Source organism: Wyeomyia smithii, chromosome 3 (assembly GCF_029784165.1).
Source record: "Wyeomyia smithii strain HCP4-BCI-WySm-NY-G18 chromosome 3, ASM2978416v1, whole genome shotgun sequence".
Classification (NCBI taxonomy): domain Eukaryota; kingdom Metazoa; phylum Arthropoda; class Insecta; order Diptera; family Culicidae; genus Wyeomyia; species Wyeomyia smithii.
In genome coordinates this window covers 32,346,830-32,368,546 of record NC_073696.1, presented here as the reverse complement: position 1 = coordinate 32,368,546, position 21,717 = coordinate 32,346,830, and the positions used below count along the sequence as shown (strand labels likewise).

At 42.1% G+C, this 21,717-nt stretch overlaps 2 protein-coding genes across 2 annotated transcripts; one reads left to right on the top strand and one right to left on the bottom strand.

Annotated features, from left to right (window-relative positions):
* The first annotated feature begins 2,669 nt into the window (after positions 1-2,669).
* Positions 2,670-17,768, top strand: LOC129730960 (dynein axonemal heavy chain 8). The gene is made up of 15 exons (XM_055690631.1): positions 2,670-3,257; positions 3,309-3,489; positions 3,552-5,341; positions 5,392-5,560; positions 5,627-5,881; positions 5,936-6,092; positions 6,157-9,168; positions 9,224-9,379; positions 9,440-11,591; positions 11,652-12,324; positions 12,377-12,510; positions 12,567-16,332; positions 16,394-16,572; positions 16,631-17,176; positions 17,233-17,768. The coding sequence occupies exons 1-15, from the start codon at positions 2,736-2,738 to the stop codon at positions 17,356-17,358; spliced, it is 13,818 nt and encodes a 4,605-aa protein (XP_055546606.1). The 5' UTR covers positions 2,670-2,735; the 3' UTR covers positions 17,359-17,768.
* On the bottom strand, positions 17,375-18,829 carry LOC129730961 (derlin-1). The gene is made up of 5 exons (XM_055690633.1): positions 18,471-18,829; positions 18,206-18,409; positions 17,997-18,145; positions 17,825-17,935; positions 17,375-17,768 (listed from the first exon to the last, which is right to left on the bottom strand). The coding sequence occupies exons 1-5, from the start codon at positions 18,621-18,623 to the stop codon at positions 17,597-17,599; spliced, it is 789 nt and encodes a 262-aa protein (XP_055546608.1). The 5' UTR covers positions 18,624-18,829; the 3' UTR covers positions 17,375-17,596.
* Positions 18,830-21,717: the final 2,888 nt, after the last annotated feature.

Here is a 21,717-nt window from a genome sequence, read left to right as displayed (position 1 = left end):
CTTGCCAAACGGTCCGCGATGTAGCCTTTGCTACTCGTAGCCATCAGCTATTTGTCAATCCCGAGTACTTTCGAAGAAACGACTGCTCGTCGGCCGACGCGATTCTTTAGAGGGTATACATTGTGTTTTTGTTAATCGCGATATTTATCGACCGGACGAAATCTTCGGTCAAACATTCACAGTGAGACATGAACAAGTATCTGGGTATGGCCCTCGAAATCACTATATTCTAAAAACGTTCATATAAGTAAAATGCTCCCGAGCCGGAAACGCAGTTTACATCGAAGCACTATGCACGACCGCTCTATTCCCTCCTACCGACGCAGAAACTCGGGGACACGACTTTTCACGCCGATTCTATCTTAGTTGTCGAAGCGAATGTTGCCTATTAAATAAAAAAAATTAAAAAAATTGGCAAAGTTTCATGCATGCAAAGCCTTAATAATTTAAAAATGCAAATTTCCATATTGACCAATATATGGTCTTGAGTTTGTTAACAAAATGCCGACCTAGTCATGTTTGGAACATTGTATACAAAACATAAACAGCCCAAAACCTAGAAAAATCGGGAAAGTGAAGCATAAGATTTCATGTATTATCACTGCACCATACTCCCAGCTTCCATAAACCACACCATTGCTCTCGAGGTGAGAACATGTTTGCTAATAAAACTCTACTTGAAGCCTGACCGTGCAAAACCGTGGTAGATGACGGATTCAAAGTATACTATGCGTCATATTGGCTCATTACTAAGTTGAGCTACCCATTACCTTATAATGGGTGTGATACTGTTGGAAAGATAGAAAAATGGCAAAGCTTGGTGCATCTAAAACATTAAGTGCAAACATCAGGTGTAGATGTACATACTAATCAAAAGTCTTGAAATTATTGACAGGACCAAACCAATCATGATTATTTCAGGCTGACTAAATAATCCTCGAAAGTCAAACTCGTCTCCATTGAATTTTCTATTACCTGTCATGCGAGAGTCAGTGCGTTTAAAAATTCATGGCACACGACACATCAGTAAATACAACTTAACTAACCTATTCTACCATAAATTCTAATAAACAACACTATTACACAAAACCACACGAAAAAAGTCTCCAGAAAAACATCTTAATTGCATTCTGTTTTCTATTTGGACAATCGAAACTGTAACAGTTAAACATTCATAACGGCCACAATCAAAACGGCACGCTACGTCGTTCCTCAAACTGGCAACTACGTGGTATCTGGTGGATCATCACATGATGTAAACCATATTCGAACGCGGACCAATTAGAAAAAAAAAAAATAAAATTCCAAAAGCGCATCGTGTATGTCGTATCGAGCCCGTTGATAAGTTAACCTACCTCACCTGACGATTCTCATTGCTTTTACTTGTGGGAGAAAAAAAGTAAAACATTTCAAGACTCATCGCGCAAACAAAAAAAAACCCTACTCGCAGCCGAAAAGCTACCACACCTCGTGCACCCAACAGATCACACATTCACGCTTCTGCCAAAGTCCAAAGCCCGCTAAAAACCACTACACACATAGCCTTACATTCATGAAATGTTTGATACAAAAAACATATACTCATCTGTTTTAGTTTGGTTATGCCTATGCCAGCGAAACAAACGCCGACTAGCACAGCGCAACGCTATTCTCTCCGCTCTCCAGGAAGTGCCGTTCTCTTCGTTCACACCACCATATGCACTCCATTATCGCACGTTAATAATGAACCGCTTGTTAGCGCGACGCACAAAGTAGGCACTCACACTCACGCAACCTAACTGGCCTAACAATTTTTAATTTGATTTCGTGGATAAATTATAACTTCCACGCATAGAACACTGTGTTTTTCACAAAACCTCCACTTTTCTCACTTAAACAAAGCATCACAGATCACAACTGTACACTTTTTAGCAAGTTTGGCCCCTCATTTCACTTCTAAATCAATAACTTTAACGTATTGCTTTCGGGGCACGTATTATCGGTTAGTCGTGTTGCCAGCTCCTCCATTAACAAAATTATTATATCACGGGTTGAGATTAAACTTAGCTCATCTAAAGTATAATAAAAAATCCTTTCAATAGACATTTCGACTTCACAGAAGAATTATTCAAAGTCAGGATCTGAACAAAGCCTTTTTTAGTCGTGAAACAAAATATGTATACTACCAATAAGTTATGTTTTTTACTGATTTACCTCCTTGGGCGCGTAATGTCAATTTCTTGGAACAATTTGTTATCCTATCTAGCCAAACAATCATTCAATACACCAAACATTTTCGAGTACAGATATAAATTGACCCCTTTCACATATTAGGAATGATATTTGGAACAACAAATTTTCAGCAAAGTTAAGAAATTTTAAGCAATGTCACTGACCTGCATTATGGAATTAGAATCCATAACCTCACAAGAGTGGATCCACTTGGAAAATTTCAGTCTTAAAAATATGGTAGTGACAATTAAGACAATAATGCTTTCACAAGAATTTGCGGACATTGTTTTATAACACTTTTACAGCAATTTATAAAAACTTTACTATTCTAATATTATGTATAAAATGCTCAGTACAAACCCTGACACATATTCCAAAAAGGGTAAGGAAAGTTAAACGTGGTTAAACGACCCCAAGAAATATTTCTAATCACAGTAACCACTGCCATAAAACGCAAAAGTCCCCAACTTCCGTTCAATTTATCAGTATTGTCACTTCCGAACCGCTTGCCATCTGCAATCTATATGGAGGAAAACGACCCGGATCGGCACTTGCGCAAGATCTACCAGGTGGTGGGGGTCTCGACCGTCATCGACGACGTTGCCCAACTGGTCAAGCGAAGGCGTGGCAGCCCGCCGAAGATCACGAAGGAGCAAGAGCTGCAGCAGCATCTAGAACGGGCCCGTGAGGCTCGAGCAGGCCGGTTGAACGCAATTGGACCGAAACATCGCTTTCTGCTGGAAACATCCGCACACATTCTTAATCTCGACCAGGAAGTTCTCATCGAATGTACCGCCGACAGAAATGAATACGTTGAGCAGCTGGATCAGCTGTTCGAATCCGACGGCAGTAAATCGGTGCTGGTATTCTACGGACAGTATGATGCCCCGGGCATGGAATCAGGTCGGTACAATCCGAAGCACAAAAGGCAAAAGATTATGCAATCGATGATTACCAATGGAAGCGATGAGAAGGTAACCGACGTTTGCGTTGGGGCGTTTAGACACAGTAATGCCAAAACCATTGAGGTGAAAAGTCTAGGAGAGGTGAGTTTTTGGAGTTGTAAAAAAAAAGTTTCTTCAAAATTAACTTTTTAGGACATATTTTTCTTAACGATCATGATCCCCGAAAATTGTTCCATCATTTATACGTTAACCTCACTTGCGGAGAATGTCATTAAACCGTCCATAGACAGCATCAAGGACTACGGTTACTGCACGGATTTACAAAAAAGCTACTTTTACCATGGGGTAGAAACATTCATAAAATTCCTTAAAAGTGCGTTTACAGGACCAACCGTAATACACACAATGTAGGTACATAAAAACATTTCTTCACAGGCACCGAGCGAGACATTTCTGAACGCATCATGTTCGAGGTGGACCATAATCTGTACAAGGGTTTCCTGTTGACACTCGTTCAAATCAAGGAATCGGCACGCGATCGCAACAGGGTTTACACGGCGGAGCGTGCTTTTGCCCGATGGATGCGACAGGTGCAATTCGCGCTGACTCAGGGCGATCAAATTCGTCGTGATCCCTACGATGTCGGACCACTGCACGAGTTGGAGTACTGGCGCAGTATGCTTACCAAGTACACATCGATAGCTGAGTTCATCGAATCTCGACCTTTCCTAAACTACCAGCTTTGCCTGAAGCTATCGCGTTCGAAGCTGTTGAAGAAATGGTATATCATGGACAAAGAAGTGACGTGCAAGCTGAACGAATCTCGAGATAATGTGAAGTACATAAGTGCAATTGAGAGATTTTGGGATCCACTGTACCGTTGTGATCCAGAAGAGGTCGCAATGCACATTGCTAGCTTGTTGACTATCATTAGACAAGTGTACAAAACATCGAACTTTTACAATACATCGGAAAGAATTACCGGACTTCTCTCGAAGGTCACTAATCAGATCATAATGAATTGCCAACAGTATCTCACCTGCCGTAGGAAGAAGACCATCTATGAGCAAAAAAGGGAAGATGTTTTGGAAAAGATTCGCGTGTGCAAAGATTTGGATATGATCTACAGATTTCATTACTACAAAACCATAAACGACATGGAGGAAAGCCCCGATGAAACTCCCTGGGATTGCTCGGATATGTACATTTTCGGGAAAATGGATACCTTCAACGTACGACTAGACAAGATACAGACCATTATGGAGCTGGTTATCAAATATGAGGTTATAGATCGAGTCGGTATTTCCGGAACGGAAGTTTTTTCCAATCGCATCAAAAAGGCGTACGATGTCATCGCCTCGAAAACCTACGATCCGCTGGTGCATCGTCAACATCAGTTCGACGAAGATAATGAGATTTTTTTAAAAGAAGTTGAAGCAGCTGAAATTGGGCTGCAGAAGTTTGCCAAAGAAATGCTGGCTGACATTCCTACCATCGAAAGTCGCCTTTTGGTGTTGAATCGCTTCGAAAATCTTCAGTTGGATTGCCTATGCTTGGATCGACGCTACCTCGATATTGCCGTCATGCTGGAAAAGCAGATTTTCGAAACTAAAGACTACTACAACGAGAACCGGGCGCAGCCACCAATCATCTGGTGTGTCCCGAACAGCGTGGGGAGAATTATGTGGGCACGATTTCTGTTTCGCAAAATGGATGACACCATCAAAGTGATTAAAACGCGTGGTTGCGTCATCCAACACAAGAAAGCGCAGCTTTGTGTTAAGTACTATAACTTTTTATGTGAGGTGTTGTTGCACTACGAAATGCTCCATCATCGAGCCTGGTGGGATTATGTTGACCAAGCGAAAGAAAAACTGGAAGCCCCAATTTATCGGAAAAATGTCGACACCAATTGGCTGGAGGTGAATTTTCACCCGTACTTGCGACAGATCATAAAGGAAACAGAAACGGTCCTGAAATGGGGACTTGCGGCACCGGATCTCGGTGTGCTGCTGGTTTTGCAGAAGGATAATTTGTATAACGCATTCGAACGGGTAAAAAATTTGCTGGCCAGGAACAACCGGTTGAGGTTAAGCATACCGCAGATATTTCTGCCCCTGATGAGGACCATGCTGATAAAGTTGGAAGATGTGTTTCTTCCGGGACTGACGGTAATAACGTGGATGTCTATGAATTTGAAGCAATACTTGGATCAAATTGAGAAGGTAACATACTCCATGTTTTGCTGATTGTTATACTAAACTGCTTATCGTAGGTAATTACGCGAGTAGAGATATTCGTTAAGGATGTGAATGACATTCGAGAAGCTCGAATCGAGGATATTCTTTACTCTTTTGCTAATACCGACTTGCTCGTCCTACCCATAGAACCTGTAACACCATCGAATTTCGCCGATATGAACATCAAATATAGACAAACGATAGGTATGTAGAACCGCAAGAGAAGTTTAGAAATATCCCATTGATACACATTGCTTTCATCTTAATTAGAAAAATACCTAGAAAAGAAGTCGCAAGCTATGGAAAATGCTACGATTGAGTTGATCAACAAGTTCGTGGAAAACATCGACGTCGCGGATTATGACGAAAAAGGTAATCGAAAGTTTCAACTTCCGCTAGAGCAGCACACGGAAGAAAACCACCGTCGCGAAGAAGCGCTCCCTATAGACAAATACGATTGGGTTAGTTTCGATAAAATTTACAAAGCGTTGGCGTACCCATCTTCGGAAGCTCACCGGAAAGCTTGTAAGTTTGCAATGGCGCCCTATACACAGAAAACTGATTAAAATTTAATTGCAGTGTTTCAAGACTATACTGGTTTGAATTACGACGTCACTCTTCTCCACATTGACTGCATGGAGCTGTTCGCCTATTTCAACCATCGTATCATAGCTATCTTCGTACGCATGGTCAAAACATCACTCGAAAAACTACGACAACGTATCAAGCTGGTTAAGTAAGTAAAATCTTCCTTTTCAAAATCGACTTAGTTAGATTTCAACATGTCACCTCTAATTTAGCCTACAGATGAACAAAGCAGCTGCTTTACGTGAAATCAATCCACTACTAATAACCGACATGCTACTGCAGGAAGAGTCTTGCGTCATAGTGCCTTCCCTAGAAGGAATTCAAGGCAGCTTCCAACGGGTCATTATCAACGTTGTGGAAACATTCTACGCCGTGTCTACTTGGGGACGACAGGCGAAAACTGAAGCCCGTAAGCTTCGACGCCCGGTGCTAGACGAGGTTCGTCACGAGCGATCATGGTTCAAAACTATCTCAAGCCATAAGGAAGTATCGCGATTTATTCACGAATTTGATGGCGGGCTGTTGCTGGTGCAACCGGACGTTGACGCACAGCTTGGAGCCCTGTACAACCATTACGAATATATGTGGAAAAGCGATCTTTTTAAAGTACTTTTGGAACAGAAACCAGCGTTGTTTGAAAAGATTCAACACGACCTGGACACCGTTGTGTTTGCAGCTCAAGTGGGCCCAATCGTAATCCAGCTTAATCCGGTGATTAAAGCCGTTTTGATGAAGTTGCTAGAGTTTTACAACAAGAGAATTTTGGAGATTACCAATTTCATCACTGAGCACGACTCGATACTGAAGCGAACATTAAAGGATCTGGACGATATCAAAATGGCGATGGAATGTCTGAAGTTGGTTCAGGATAATTTCACCTTCATTGACGTTGATTTGGGATTTATTGAGGCCACTTACAACACACTAGCAGAATTCGATTTAGGAATAACCAAAGAGGACATTGATCACGTGTACGGATTGCGGGATAGTTTCAAAGGCATGGGTAAGAAGGTTGAACAGGTAGAGAATGACATCATCGCACTTCAAGTGCCTTTGCAACGGGAACTTGCTGAAGGGGTGGCCGAATTCGTGGAGGAAATCGCTGAGTTTGATAGTGAGTTCGAAACCAAGGGACCTATGGAGGAAGGTATTTCCGCCAAAGAGGCTAGCGATAGAGTGCTTATGTTTCAAGGACGGTTTGATGAGTTGTGGCGTAAGTTTGAGATGTATGCCAGTGGAGAGGCATTCTTGGGTCTCAAAGTCAATGATTACCCCGTTCTTCATAAGCGCAAGAAAGAGTTCAATCTGCTGAATAAACTATACTCGTTATATTTGCAAGTGATGCGCAGTATTGACGAGTACTATGACACACCATGGGCTGACGTAGACATCGAGAAGATCAATACCGAGTTGACCGACTTCCAGAATCGCTGCCGAAAACTCCCGAAAGCAATGAAGGACTGGTTGGCTTACATTGATCTGAAGAAAAAGATCGACGATTTCAACGACAGCTGCCCCTTGCTTGAGCTGATGTGTAACAACGCTATGAAGGATCGCCATTGGGAGAAACTGGAGAAGCTTTTAGGCTGCAAGTTAGAGGTGGAGTCCCCAGATTTCACATTAGGCCATGTCATGGAAGCTCCCCTACTGGAAAACAAGGATGACATCGAAGATATCTGCATAGGAGCGGTAAAAGAAAATGACATCGACACCAAGTTGCGACAGGTCATTGCTGAGTGGTCCGCCGTGAGCCTGCAGTTTGCCAATTTCAAAAATCGTGGTGAGCTGCTAATAAAACCAACGGAAACAATCGAGGTTATATCACTACTAGAAGACAGCATCATGATCGTCAATTCGTTGGCATCGAATCGGTTCAATGCACATTTTAAGAAAGAAATTATGGTTTGGCTGCATAAGCTCGTGAATACTGGAGAAATATTGGAAAAGTGGTTACAGGTACAAAACTTATGGATTTATCTGGAGGCCGTTTTCGTTGGTGGTGACATCTCGAAGCAACTTCCGCAAGATGCTAAGCGTTTCGCCGGTATTGATAAGACCTGGGTCCGGATAATGTACAGAGCTAGGGATAATCCGAATGCCGTTGAGTGCTGCACCGGGGAAGATACAATGTCGTATACGTTGACCGCCCTATTGCAACAGTTGGAGTCATGCCAGAAGTCACTGACAGGTTACTTGGAATCCAAGAGACTGTTATTCCCACGATTCTTCTTCATCTCAGATCCTGTGCTGCTTGAGATTTTAGGGCAAAGCTCGGATCCAACGTCGATTCAGGCCCATCTGCTCAGCATTTTCGACGCAGTGGCGAAAGTGGAATTTGAGGAGAAAACGTTTGGAAAGATCATTTCCTTGTTTTCGGATAACGGAGAAAAAGTTCCACTCAACCGACCAGTGTTCTGTACAGGCGGCGTTGAGCTGTGGCTCGATCGATTACTAGTGGAAATGCAGGATACAATTCGGGACATTCTGGCGACTATGGCGCAGTGTTTGGGTAGTCCGGACTTTGAGTTTATCAGTGGATTCCAAGGCTTCTGCGGACAAGCTGGATTAGTGGGCGTTCAACTTCTGTGGACTCGAGACGCGGAAATCGCACTTCGAAAATGTCGAACCGATAAGAATATAATGCGAAAAACGAATCAACGATTTTTAGATCTGCTCAATAGCCTAATCGAACTGACAGTGAAAGATCTTACAAAATTGGAACGGATTCGTTTTGAGACTATGGTAACTATCCATGTTCATCAGAGAGATATCTTCGATGATCTGGTGAGATTTAAAATCCGAACGCCATTGGATTTTGAGTGGCAGAAACAAGCGCGGTTTTATTATATTGAGGAGACGGATGATGTGATCGTCAAAATCACCGATGTCGATTTCATCTACCAGAACGAATACCTAGGAGTAACGGAACGGTTGGCGATCACCCCACTAACGGATCGATGCTACATTACGCTTGCACAAGCTATCGGGATGTCTATGGGAGGTGCCCCGGCTGGTCCAGCGGGAACGGGAAAAACTGAAACTACCAAGGACATGGGACGCGCTCTCGGTAAACTGGTGGTAGTGTTCAATTGTTCAGACCAGATGGATTTCCGAGGGTTGGGAAGAATTTACAAGGGTTTGGCACAATCTGGCTCATGGGGATGCTTTGATGAGTTCAATCGAATAGAGCTTCCTGTGCTTTCGGTTGCTGCTCAGCAAATTTAGTGAGTTAACGTCCAGTTAAATCTATCCACAAAATAATTCATATTTTTTCTCTAGCATTGTTTTAACTGCTAGAAAGGAGAAGCGAAAGGAATTCATTTTTAGCGACGGAGACACGGTGTCTCTTAACCCAGAATTTGGACTTTTCATCACAATGAATCCCGGTTATGCGGGCAGACAGGAACTGCCGGAAAACTTGAAAATTATGTTTCGGTAAATCACTTTTCACCCGGAAACCATACAGCTCAAGTTTACTTTGAAACTCATTCGCAGATCCGTAGCAATGATGGTTCCAGACCGACAAATTATTATGCGTGTCAAGCTGGCCAGCTGTGGTTTCAAGGAAAATGTAATTCTAGCCCGGAAGTTCTTCACACTATACAAGCTGTGCGAAGAGCAACTGTCCAAACAGGTTCACTACGATTTCGGCCTGCGGAACATTCTTTCGGTCCTACGTACCTTAGGGGCCCAGAAGCGTGCGAATCCCAATGACACAGAAGAAACAATTGTGATGCGAGTTCTACGAGATATGAACGTTTCCAAGCTGGTGGATGAAGATGAACCGTTATTTATCTCCTTGATTGAAGACCTTTTCCCCGGAATTAAGCTGAGTACATCAAGCTACAAGGATCTACAGAAAGCAATCGCTAATAGTGCGGAAGCACTTGGCTTGATCAACCACCCAGAATGGAACCTAAAAGTGATTCAACTCTACGAAACATCCCTCGTGCGACATGGTTTAATGACTCTAGGACCAACAGGAGCCGGCAAGACACGCTGTATTCATACCCTGCTCAAAAGTTTCACCGAGCTAGGACTACCCCACAAAGAGATTCGAATGAATCCGAAGGCTATCACAGCTCCGCAAATGTTTGGCCGGCTCGATGTGGCCACCAATGACTGGACCGATGGGATTTTCTCCACTTTGTGGCGTAGGACATTGAAAATCAAAAAGACGGAGTTCGTTTGGCTCATACTAGATGGACCAGTGGATGCTGTGTGGATTGAAAACTTAAACTCGGTACTGGATGATAACAAGACGCTGACACTAGCCAACGGTGATCGCATAACAATGGCTGCGAACGCCAAGCTGGTGTTTGAACCGGATAATGTGGATAATGCGTCCCCTGCTACTGTTAGCCGTATGGGAATGGTCTTCATGAGTGCTTCCGTACTCAAGTGGGAGCCTATTCTGAACGGATGGTTAAAAACGAAGCCGAGTGATATCGGCGATACCTTGAGGAAGTTCTTCCATAAAATTTACGACGATTTGCACAGTTTTGTGCAGACGAAACTAGCGGCAAAGATGAAAATTCTAGAGGCCATTTACATTCGACAATGTTGTGATATTCTAGAAGGTTTAATAACTCCCAAAGAAGAAGATGCTTCGATCGAGCTCTCTGACAAACATTTGGAGCGGTTGTTCTTGTTTTCACTCATGTGGTCCTTGGGAGCTGTTCTGGAGCTGGAAGATCGAGAAAAGATGGGAGAGTTTATCGCTAAGCATCCATCTAAGATGAAGTGGCCAAAGCTCCAACCAGGCGAAACGATATTCGAATACCTCGTGAATTCTCAAGGTAGCTGGCAGCACTGGAACAATCAAGTTGAGGAGTACATTTATCCGAGTGATAGTGTTCCGGAGTACGCGAGTATTTTAGTTCCGAACGTGGATAACGTTCGAACCGCATATTTAATCGACCTTATTGCGAAGCAGTCTAAAGCGGTGCTCCTGATTGGGGAACAGGGCACTGGTAAAACCGTAATGATCAAAGGTTACATGCTCAACTACGACCCAGAATTTCATCTATCAAAGAGCTTCAACTTCTCATCCGCTACTACTCCTAACATGTTCCAACGAATTATTGAATCATACGTAGAAAAGCGAGTAGGAACTACCTATGGACCACCTCAGCAGCGACGTATGTCAATATTCATCGATGACATCAACATGCCAGTGGTGAACGAATGGGGCGACCAGGTTACCAACGAAATCGTACGACAACTGATGGAGAATACCGGTTTCTATTCACTGGATAAACCCGGTGATTTCCTAACCATACTGGATATCCAACTGCTAGCTGCTATGATACATCCAGGAGGCGGGCGGAACGATATTCCACCCCGTTTGAAGAGACAATTCTGTGTGTTCAACTGTGCGATTCCGAGTGACAAATCGATGGATAAAATTTTCGGCGTTCTCGGTGAAGGTTACTTTTGCGAATCGAGATTCATCACCCCGATTGTAAATTTTATTCCGCAACTAATTCCTTTGACCAGGAAACTGTGGCAGGCCACGAAGGCGAAAATGTTGCCAACTCCGGCCAAATTCCACTACGTTTTTAATCTTAGGGATTTATCTCGAATCTGGCAGGGAATGCTCACAATCAAATCCGAGGAGTGCCAAACAATCAAGACGGTTATAAATGTATACTAGTCTCTGTTGTTGTTGTTTCTTACTTATTTAAACAAGCGACTTCTGTTACAGCTTTGGCGTCATGAATGTATTCGGGTTATAGCTGATCGATGCACCAACTTTCCGGATCGCATCTGGTTCGTGAGCAAAATGCGTGAACTTGCTGAAGAATTGTTGGAAGCATTAGATATCGAACACTACGAGGAAGAGGAAACCTTTTTTGTGGATTTTCTTCGTGATGCTCCAGACCCAACCGGAGAGGAGGGAGAAGATGTCAGTTTGGAACCACCGAAGCTGTATGAAGAGATTCCAAGCTTCGAGGAAACTACTGCTCGTGTTAAAATGTTTATGGAACAATTTAACGAGCAAATTCGGGGAGCAGCCATGGATTTAGTGTTCTTCCGCGATGCTTTAATTCATCTAATGATCATTTCCAGAATCATTAGGACACCGAGAGGAAACGCTCTGCTGGTCGGTGTCGGGGGCTCCGGCAAGCAGAGTTTAACCAGACTAGCTTCGTTCATCGCTGGTTACAAAATCTATCAGATAACCTTGACGAAATCGTACAACATCAACAACCTTCTGGATGACCTCCGATATCTCTACCGCGTGGCAGGTTTTGAGGGTCAAGGAATAACTTTCATTTTTACCGACAACGACATCAAAGACGAAGGCTTTCTAGAGTACATCAATAACGTACTGAGTTCCGGTGAAATCGCAAATCTTTTCCCGAAAGATGATCTTGGTAAGATGCTGTTTAAGTTACTCAACAACTGAACTAATCAGTTTCGATTTAGATCAAATCACCAACGAACTCATACCTGTCATGAAAAAGGTTGCACCAAAACGAATTCCAACGCAAGACAACTTATATGAGTTCTTCATATCCCGGGCCCGAGCCAATTTGCACATTGTCCTATGCTTCTCACCAGTAAGATCCGGTTAATTTCGTAAAACAGTAACAAGAACGCTAATTTCGCTTTCCAGGTGGGTGAAAAATTCCGCAATCGGTCGCTCAAATTTCCCGGTTTGATATCAGGTTGCACCATCGATTGGTTCCAGAGGTGGCCGGAGGATGCGCTGATAGCAGTTTCGAATCACTTCCTTAAAGACTACAGTATAGTTTGCAAGCCGGAGGTCAAGCGGGAGCTGATCGAAATAATGGCATTCGTCCAGGACAGGGTAGCCGAGGTTTGCTTGGAGTATTTTGAGAGATTCAGACGTCAGGCGCACGTTACACCCAAGTCGTTCCTTTCCTTTCTGGAAGGCTACAAAGTGATCTACAAAGAAAAGCACGACAATATTGCGGTGCTTGCCAGTAGAATGCAAACGGGTTTAGTGAAGCTGATAGAAGCTGCCGCCTCGGTTGATGTTCTTAGAGTGGAGTTAGAAGAAAAAGAGAAGGACATCATATTGGCAACTCAAGCTGCGGAGATTGTTCTCGCATCCGTAACGAAGTCACAAAATGATGCAGAAATCGTCAAAGCAGAAGTGCTGGTCGTAAAAAACAAAGCGGACGTTCTTGTGGAACAGATTGCCGCGGAAACGGCGGTGGCAGAAGAAAAGTTGGAGGCTGCCCGTCCTGCACTAGAGGCTGCTGAAGCTGCGCTGAAGACCGTTACTCCGGCCGATATAGCTACCGTTCGAAAGCTTGGCAAACCTCCCTATCTGATCACGTTGATTATGGACGTCGTGTTAATTTTGTTCAGAAGACGAATGGCTGCAGTGAAACCAGATCCCGAACGACAGTTTATGTTCGCCTCTTGGGATGCATCACTAAAGGTCATGGCAGACACCGGATTTCTCAACAAAATAGTCCGCTATCAAGCGGACTTGATCAACGCAGAAACCGTAGATTTAATGATTCCTTACTTCAAATATCCAATGTATACCTTCGAGGCGGCCAAGGCAGCTTGTGGTAATGTGGCAGGTTTACTCCAGTGGACTACAGCTATGGCGAAGTTCTACGACGTCAACAAAGATGTCCTGCCGCTGAAGGCAAATCTAGCAAGACAGCAGAAAAAGCTCGACATCGCTACAGTACAACGGCAAGAAGCTGAACAACTGTTACAAGCTAAGGAAGCTGAGCTAGAACTAGTCCAGAAGGAGTTCAATGAAGCTATGGCTAAAAAGCAAGCAGTATTAGATGATGCCAAGGTTTGTCAAGATAAAATGGACGCTGCTTCAGCTTTGATCAACGGATTAGCAGACGAACGGATTCGGTGGACAGAACAGTTATCACAATTCAAAAGTGAAACTGATCGTCTCGTGGGGGATGTGCTGATTTTGACAGGCTTCCTCTCGTACACTGGTCCATTTAACCAAGAGTATCGAATGATTCTTCAAAAGGTCTGGCAACAAGAACTACAGAATCGAAAGATCCCAGTTTCACTGAACATAAACATAATGGAAAATCTGACCGATGATGCCACAGTTGGAGAGTGGAATTTGCAGGGGTTACCAAACGATGAGTTATCGGTTCAGAACGGTATCATCGTAACCAAGGCCGCACGGTATCCTCTTCTGATTGACCCTCAATCTCAGGGCAAAATTTGGATCAAACACAAAGAAAAAGAATTCGGATTGATCGTGACCTCGCTGGAGCATCGTTTCTTCCGAAACCACATCGAAGATTGTGTGTCCCAGGGCATTCCTTTACTGATTGAAGATGTTGGCGAAGAGTTAGACCCCATACTGGACAACATTTTGGAGAAGAATTTCATTAAGATGGGTAACACGTTCAAGGTGAAAGTCGGTGACAAAGAAGTCGATGTTCATTCGGACTTTCGTCTGTACATTACAACTAAGCTACCGAATCCGGTGTACACTCCAGAAATTTCAGCCCGAACATCCATCATTGACTTTACGGTTACGATAAAGGGTTTGGAAGATCAGCTTCTTGGTCGAGTTATTTTGACTGAGAAGAAAGAGCTAGAGTCCGAGCGAACAAACCTGATTAAGGATGTTACCGCCAACCGTAGGAAAATGCAGGAACTAGAGGCTAACCTTCTGCACAAACTGTCGACTACTCAAGGAAGTTTAGTTGACGATGTAACGGTGATTATTGTTTTGAACACTAGTAAAACTACCTCAATTGAGGTTCGTGAAAAATTGAAGATTGCACGAGAAACAGAAATCAAAATTAATAAAGCCCGTGAAGAGTACCGTCCAGTTGCAACAAGAGGGAGCGTGTTGTATTTCTTGATTTGCAGCATGTCGATGGTGAACTGTATGTATCAGACTTCGCTGGTACAATTTTTGGAACGTTTTGACATATCGATGGCTCGATCTGATAAGCACATTGTAACATCGCGAAGGATTAACAACATCATAGAATTCCTTACCTACAACGTTTCCCAATATATCTGTAGAGGTTTGTACGAAGTGCACAAATACCTGTTTGTGCTTCTGATGGCTTTGAATATTGATCTGGAAAGGAAAAAAATCACTCATCCAGAGTTTCAAACATTCATCAAAGGTGGTGCCGCACTGGACATAAACACTTGTCCTGAGAAACCGTACAAATGGATCGTCGACACGGCGTGGTTGAATCTGGTCCAGCTGTCCTCGCTTCATCAGTTCAATGAAATCGTCGAACATGTGCAGTTCAATGAAAAGGGATGGAAAAGCTGGTTCTCGAAAGAAGCTCCCGAAGAAGAGGTAATACCGGATGGTTACCACAGTATGGACGCATTTCGAAAGCTATTACTGATTCGGGCATGGTGTCCCGATCGGACACTGTCCCAGAGCAGAAAGTATCTGGCTATGTCGTTGGGACAGCGATTTGCGGATCCGGTTATAATTAATTATGATTTGATGCTGGAAGAAAGCAGACCCTTGACCCCATTAGTATGTTTTCTTTCTATGGGTTCGGATCCTACCCCCAGTATTGAAGCATTGGCTAAGAAAAATGCTTTTAAATGTCGGTCCATTTCGATGGGACAAGGTCAGGAAGTGCACGCCAGGAAATTGATTGCCACATCTTTGGAAGAAGGTTCGTGGGTGTTACTACAAAACTGTCACCTGGGACTGGAATACGTCACCGAACTGATGCTGCTAATTATGGAAATGGAAAAAACGGGAACGGGCTTCCATCCAGACTTCCGGGTGTGGGTTACCACTGAACCTCATCCGCAATTTCCAATCACGTTCCTTCAGATGTCAATCAAATTTACGAACGAGCCTCCCTCAGGAGTGAAAGCAGGACTGAAGCGAACCTATGGTTCAATGACGATCGAAATGTTTGAATACAGTGAGTCGCCATTTTATGTGCCGCTCATTTTCGCCATCTCCTTTCTACACACCGTGGTTCAGGAACGTCGAAAATTCGGCCCTTTAGGATGGAACATTCCGTACGAGTTTAATTCGGCCGATTGGCTAGCAAGCTGTATGTTTGTTCAGAATCATCTAGACGATTTGGATCCAAAGCGAGGAATCAGCTGGAAAACGGTTCGTTATATGTTGGGAGAGGTTCAGTATGGCGGACGGGTTACCGATGACTATGACAAACGACTGCTGAACACATTTGCCAAGGTTTGGTTCTCCGATATGATGTTCTTCGACGAGTTCCGCTTCTTCCGAGAGTATAGGATAATGAAATTCAAATTCCTAGAAGAGTACATGGAAGCGATCGAGCAGATGTCACTAGTAGACCCACCGCAAGTGTACGGGCTTCACGCTAATGCAGATATTACGTATCAGAGCAACACGACAACTGAGATTTTGGATACGATCGTGTCTATTCAACCGAAAGGTAAAAAATGCTTGGAAATTTGTATTGAAAACTTTTAGTAAAAGCCATTGATTTTCAACAGAGTCTGCCGGCGGTGGTGGAGAAACTCGAGAAGCAACCGTAGCACGGTTGGTCCATGATATGTTGTCCAAAGTCCCGGTACCGTATGACCAATATGCGGTTAAAGAACGTCTGAAGATTATGGGTCATTTGAGCTCAATGAACATATTTCTTCGTCAGGAAATTGATCGAATTCAAAAGGTCAGCAATTCAACTACAATGGTGATATAGAAACTAACATTGCATGTATTAAAAACAGATCATTCTTCTCGTACGAACAACTCTGAAGGACCTTCTGTTGGCAATTGATGGCATCATCATAATGAACGAGCAGCTTCGCGATGCACTGGACAATATCTATGACGCAAGAGTACCGGAAATTTGGAAACGTGGCAGTTGGGCTTCTGCTTCTCTCGGATTTTGGTTCACAGAGCTAATCGAACGGAACAACCAGTTTTACACGTGGTGTTTCAAGGGTCGTCCAGTCATGTTCTGGATGACAGGTTTCTTCAATCCTCAAGGTTTTCTAACTGCAATGCGACAGGAGGTGGCTCGAGCTCATAAAGGCTGGGCTCTGGACGTTGTGACACTACACAATGATGTGACTAAAATGCTGGCGGAGGAATGTAAGCAACCTCCGAACGAAGGCGTGTATGTTTACGGCCTGTATCTAGACGGCGCCGGATGGGATCGGAAGAATAATCGACTCCAAGAATCAATCAACAAAGTGTTGTACACTGCAATGCCTGTTATACATATTTATGCTATCAACTCAACGGCAGGAAAGGATCCAAAGTTGTACGAGGTGAGTGCTTTTAATATACGATTGATTATGTACATTCATCTACATTTTCATTTCAGTGCCCTGTGTACAAGAAGGCCAACCGAACCGACCTGAATTACATCACGCCACTCTGGCTACCAACCTTCAAATCACCCGATCATTGGATACTGCGCGGAGTTGCCCTGCTGTGTGATATTAAATAAATCGTGCATCATCTGGTGATGGCTTTCTTACGTTTTGTTATATTAACTACACAATAATAAATCCCGTTAGCGTTCTAAAAATATCGTTCCACAGATTGCAGTTACGTGTAGATTTTAGAACATTTACAATCTAGACAATGAAAATGGATTGCACGTGTTGTAGCGTTGCTACATTTGTGCAAACAGCAATGATCCGACTCGGTAATGCAAAGCGCTGTACAAAAAAGTGACGATCGACTTACTCTCGCCCTAGCACATGGCCGCGACCCCAGGAATGCCTTGAAAATATTCCATTACCTTGCGTTTGCTGCTGTTGCTGTTGCTGCTGCTGGGGGTTTACAGCTCGCTGACCAACTGGAGGAAATCCAAACCCATGCGTGCCGCCCGTAACATCCGGGAAGAATCGTTTGCTGTTGAACATCGTTTATAAGCAACTGTTTCGCAAATTTCTAAAGTTAAAACTTACATAAAAGCGGGTGTTTCAAGTAAACTCGGACCTCCTAGTTCTAATGGGTAAATATGCTTCAAAAAGTAATAAGCATGGCCGACCAGAATACCGACAATGGAGAAAACGCTTCTAAAATATGATGAATCGTATTTTAAATTGTGATGCTTATCATAAGCTTGTAGCAACTTACCCTGACGAAAGAATCAAATTCATTCCCAAAAGAACCCAGGGAAGATACATCGCCTTGAAACGAGTGCCAAACCAAAAGTTAACAATAACGTCTTTGTTCATCTTGCACCAGACATACAGCACGGACAATACCATAGGGTCCATGAGGATCTATACAAGACAATTTCAGTAGAATTTATTGTATGTAATTTAAGCTCTTATTCTACTCACCGGTAATTGAACCAGCAAACCGATAATCACGCATAATATCCAATTAAAGCACAGGAGATAGAAATAATCCCCCGGTTTCTGTTTGAAATGATCCTGTTCTAACCGGAGGGAATAGTTGTACAGGAAAAAGCAATTCAGCATAAAGTGAAAACCAGTGGCTGGGTTGAGAGGATAAAAAAAGACGGCCGTCATAGGACGCCAAAGCTGAAAGAAAAATTAAGAATTAGTTTGAAATTACAGTTCGTTAGTCTGTGGGCCATGTTACCTGTAGCTTGCTAAAAAGTGGATATTGATCAAGGATTAGATACTGTGGCGGAAGCAATCCGAAGCGGGCCAACAAACTGATACCCACAGTTGCCGATAGCCAGAGTCGGGTAAAAATAGGAACCTGTTTGTACCATGTTTGGATATCACTCATTTTGACGGACTCCTAGCGGCGACTAATCACTTTGGTGCACAGATGGTAAACTGCCTTCCAGAGTGGCACAATGACGAACAGTTTTTTCGCTTTCTACAAGAAATAATTTCAAAATTTTACTTGAATCTAAACAGATTTGTTTTGATTGTGAGTGCGATTTGAAATAAATACGTGTACGACGATGATATGCGAATGTGTCACAGTCGGAGAGAAAGATGATGTTTGTGAAAGCCAAACTGCCACGTGGGTTTTCATATAGTCACTTTATTACTAGTCTGGCGAACTGGAATTATGAAACTAAATGGAAATATTTCACGATTCTCGAGTGTGTTTTGCATCATACTTTTTGTGCATCACAGATTCCATCTTTATACTTCTCATAGAATTGTTAAAAAGGAAAGGCATTGTTGGATGTAATGATTTATGGAAGTTTTCTAATCCACTATATCTTCAATGTTAGGGAAGAGATTGAATTTGTAAACAAGCCAACTACATCTTTTTGTGTTGCTCCGCATTGTAAACCAAGAAGAATCACGCATGTGAAAGCAACATGAATATCAACAAATATCTGCATAAGAATGTCCCAAAAAAAATGTTCAAAAATTGTTTACATGTGATTTATGAAAAAATGACTCTTCCAAGCTAAAAAACCACTCAAAAAAATGAGTAAGAATTTGTACGCTGTTTTCGCTGAAAATTATATTTATTGTATGTGCTTTATGTTGATGGTTAATAATTCCTTCTATAATATAAGTGTCAATAATTCCTTCTATAAAAAGTGTCATGAGGCTTGAAATAAAATAGATTCTTTAACTCAAAAGTTTTATTTACTAAAAAGTAAAATTACAAATAACAAACATCCAAGCTAATTTTGCTTCATGTGTAAAAAAGACGCAACGGAATACTTAGTGGTCAATTATTTGATAAAATCGATAGTTTTCCAGCTCTTATAGATATTATCGCAATAAGACAGGTTGCCGTTTTTTAATGTAGAAATCTTGAGCAGTCGTAGTTTGTACATAATCGACAATTTTATTCAATCCCAGCTCATATTTGCGATAAATTTGTTTGTTTTAGTGTTGATATGGAAAAAAAACCTAAATTAATCCATCTAGCGGTCAGACCCAGCCTTTCTCATTCAATTTTTTATTTGTAAAAATAGATTTACATGACCGCTTCAATCCAATAACTGTATATTCACTCTTTAGGTTCTAAAATATTGATGTTGTAATCTTTACATATAAAAATGCAGTCAAGTCTGTCGGTCTGTCTGATCCATATAGGCTCGAAAACTACCGAACCGATCGACGTGATTTTTTTTTTTGTATGTAGGGGTTTTTGGTGCCGATAAAGGCTCTTATGATAGTTTGAGACCCCTCCCTCCTCTGGAAGGGAGGAGTCCCATACAAATGAAACATAAATTTCTTCACAACTCAAGAACAAACCAAGCAAATGAAACCGAATTTGGCATGTGGATGTTTTAAGGGGTAACTACCCAAGCAACAACTGAAACATAATAGAAAAATAAATTGTGATCATTTGTTGCACTAATGAAATTCCAAGGTTTTAAGAAACATTTTTTGTTACTACGATGAAATTGTAAAGAAACAAGCAACAACTAAAGTTGCATCGCTGCTTCAAAAAACTTAACACCAACAGCGTCATTCGCGTGGTTGGATTTGTTGTTGAAACGTGTGAACGGCATTTCAAAACCCAACCATCACCAATGAATCTAGTGGGTGGAGCATATAAGTTGCCGACGTGATGCTTGCGAGATACACAAAACAAACACAAAAAAATACTTCTAAAAGTTGCTGTCATGTTCTGAAGCCATGTAACAGCAACTTTCGTTTGCCTTATATTTGTTTTTGAGATGAGGTTATTTACTGCGTTGTAACTTTTGCGTGCTTTGACTAGAAGTCGTCCAAAAAGTGTGGGTCTCTAAAACGAAATGAGATAAATTGCTTTGAATTTCATTACCATGCTGAGGTGCTGATGGATTGAAGAAGCGAAATTTAAAACTGATATAATGACCATTGGCATGATAAGAGAAGCAAAACTGAGCCATAAACTTGCACATGTTTCTACAGCAAATGACGTAAATAGTTAAAACGAGAAAATTGAATAGAAATTGATAACTGGAGTTGAATCCTCATCAAATTTCTGGAAATAATCAAAGTTGAATCTGCAATCAGACAATCATTTTTTAATCTGACCATTTGCCATTTAGTTTCTATTGCACCCTAGTTCGATGCATCTTCGTAGCTGAAATTTTATCATGCAGCATTTACCATGTTGTTATCAAATTCCATGCATAACTTCATACACATTGCGGTTTCATTCTTGAAACTTGTGTTGAAACAACGAAAATGTTGCAATTGGCTCCACCTCCTGCGCTATTTTTGTCATTGTATAAGAAACTGAGATGTAGCTGCAACTTAGTTTCGCATAAGAATTTGTTGCTGTGATGCACAAAGTTCATAATCGAAACATATTTTGCTGCTTGGGTAATACGCCATAATAGTTGGATGAAACACAAATTTGTGCACATCTCGAGAACTAATCAACCAAATGGAACAAAATTTGGCAGGTAAATGTTTTTAGTGGTAACAAATATGTACATAATGGTTTGACACCCGACTCCCTCTTCTGTAAGGGAGGGATCCCATGAAAATGAAACACAAATTTCGCACAGCTCAAGAACCAATCAAGAAAATACAACCAAATTTGGTATGTGAATGTTTTCAGAGGCAAAAAATATGTCCATAATGGTTTACGCCCTTCCCTCTTCTGGAATTATATGTTTCTTTACAAATTTCTGCACATCTCGCGAACTAATCAACTAAATGGAACCATATTGGCAGGTGAATGTTTTTAGTGGTAACAGATATGTTCCATAATAGACCTCAGACAACATTTTGGATTGTAGGATAGCAAATCTCGGTCTCTGGAAAACAGCCTAAAATAGACGATTCCCATTAAATATTAGTATTTCTGGAACCAGAAAGATGCACAGAAGCTAAAAATTCACAGACACAATCTTGAATTTTAAGATGGTGACTTCCGGTGTCTGGCAAACAGCCGGAAATGACCA

Coding starts and splice junctions, on each gene's coding strand:
- LOC129730960 (XM_055690631.1), top strand. CDS start 2,736: ATGGAGGAAAACGACCCGGATCGGCACTTGCGCAAGATCTACCAGGTG. Junction 5,342..5,391: donor ACTTGGATCAAATTGAGAAG/GTAACATACTCC, acceptor TGCTTATCGTAG/GTAATTACGCGAGTAGAGAT. Junction 16,573..16,630: donor AAATTGATCGAATTCAAAAG/GTCAGCAATTCA, acceptor TATTAAAAACAG/ATCATTCTTCTCGTACGAAC.
- LOC129730961 (XM_055690633.1), bottom strand. CDS start 18,623: ATGAGTGATATCCAAACATGGTACAAACAGGTTCCTATTTTTACCCGA. Junction 18,146..18,205: donor GTTTGCTGGTTCAATTACCG/GTGAGTAGAATA, acceptor TGTCTTGTATAG/ATCCTCATGGACCCTATGGT. Junction 17,769..17,824: donor CTTGAAACACCCGCTTTTAT/GTAAGTTTTAAC, acceptor GATGTTCAACAG/CAAACGATTCTTCCCGGATG.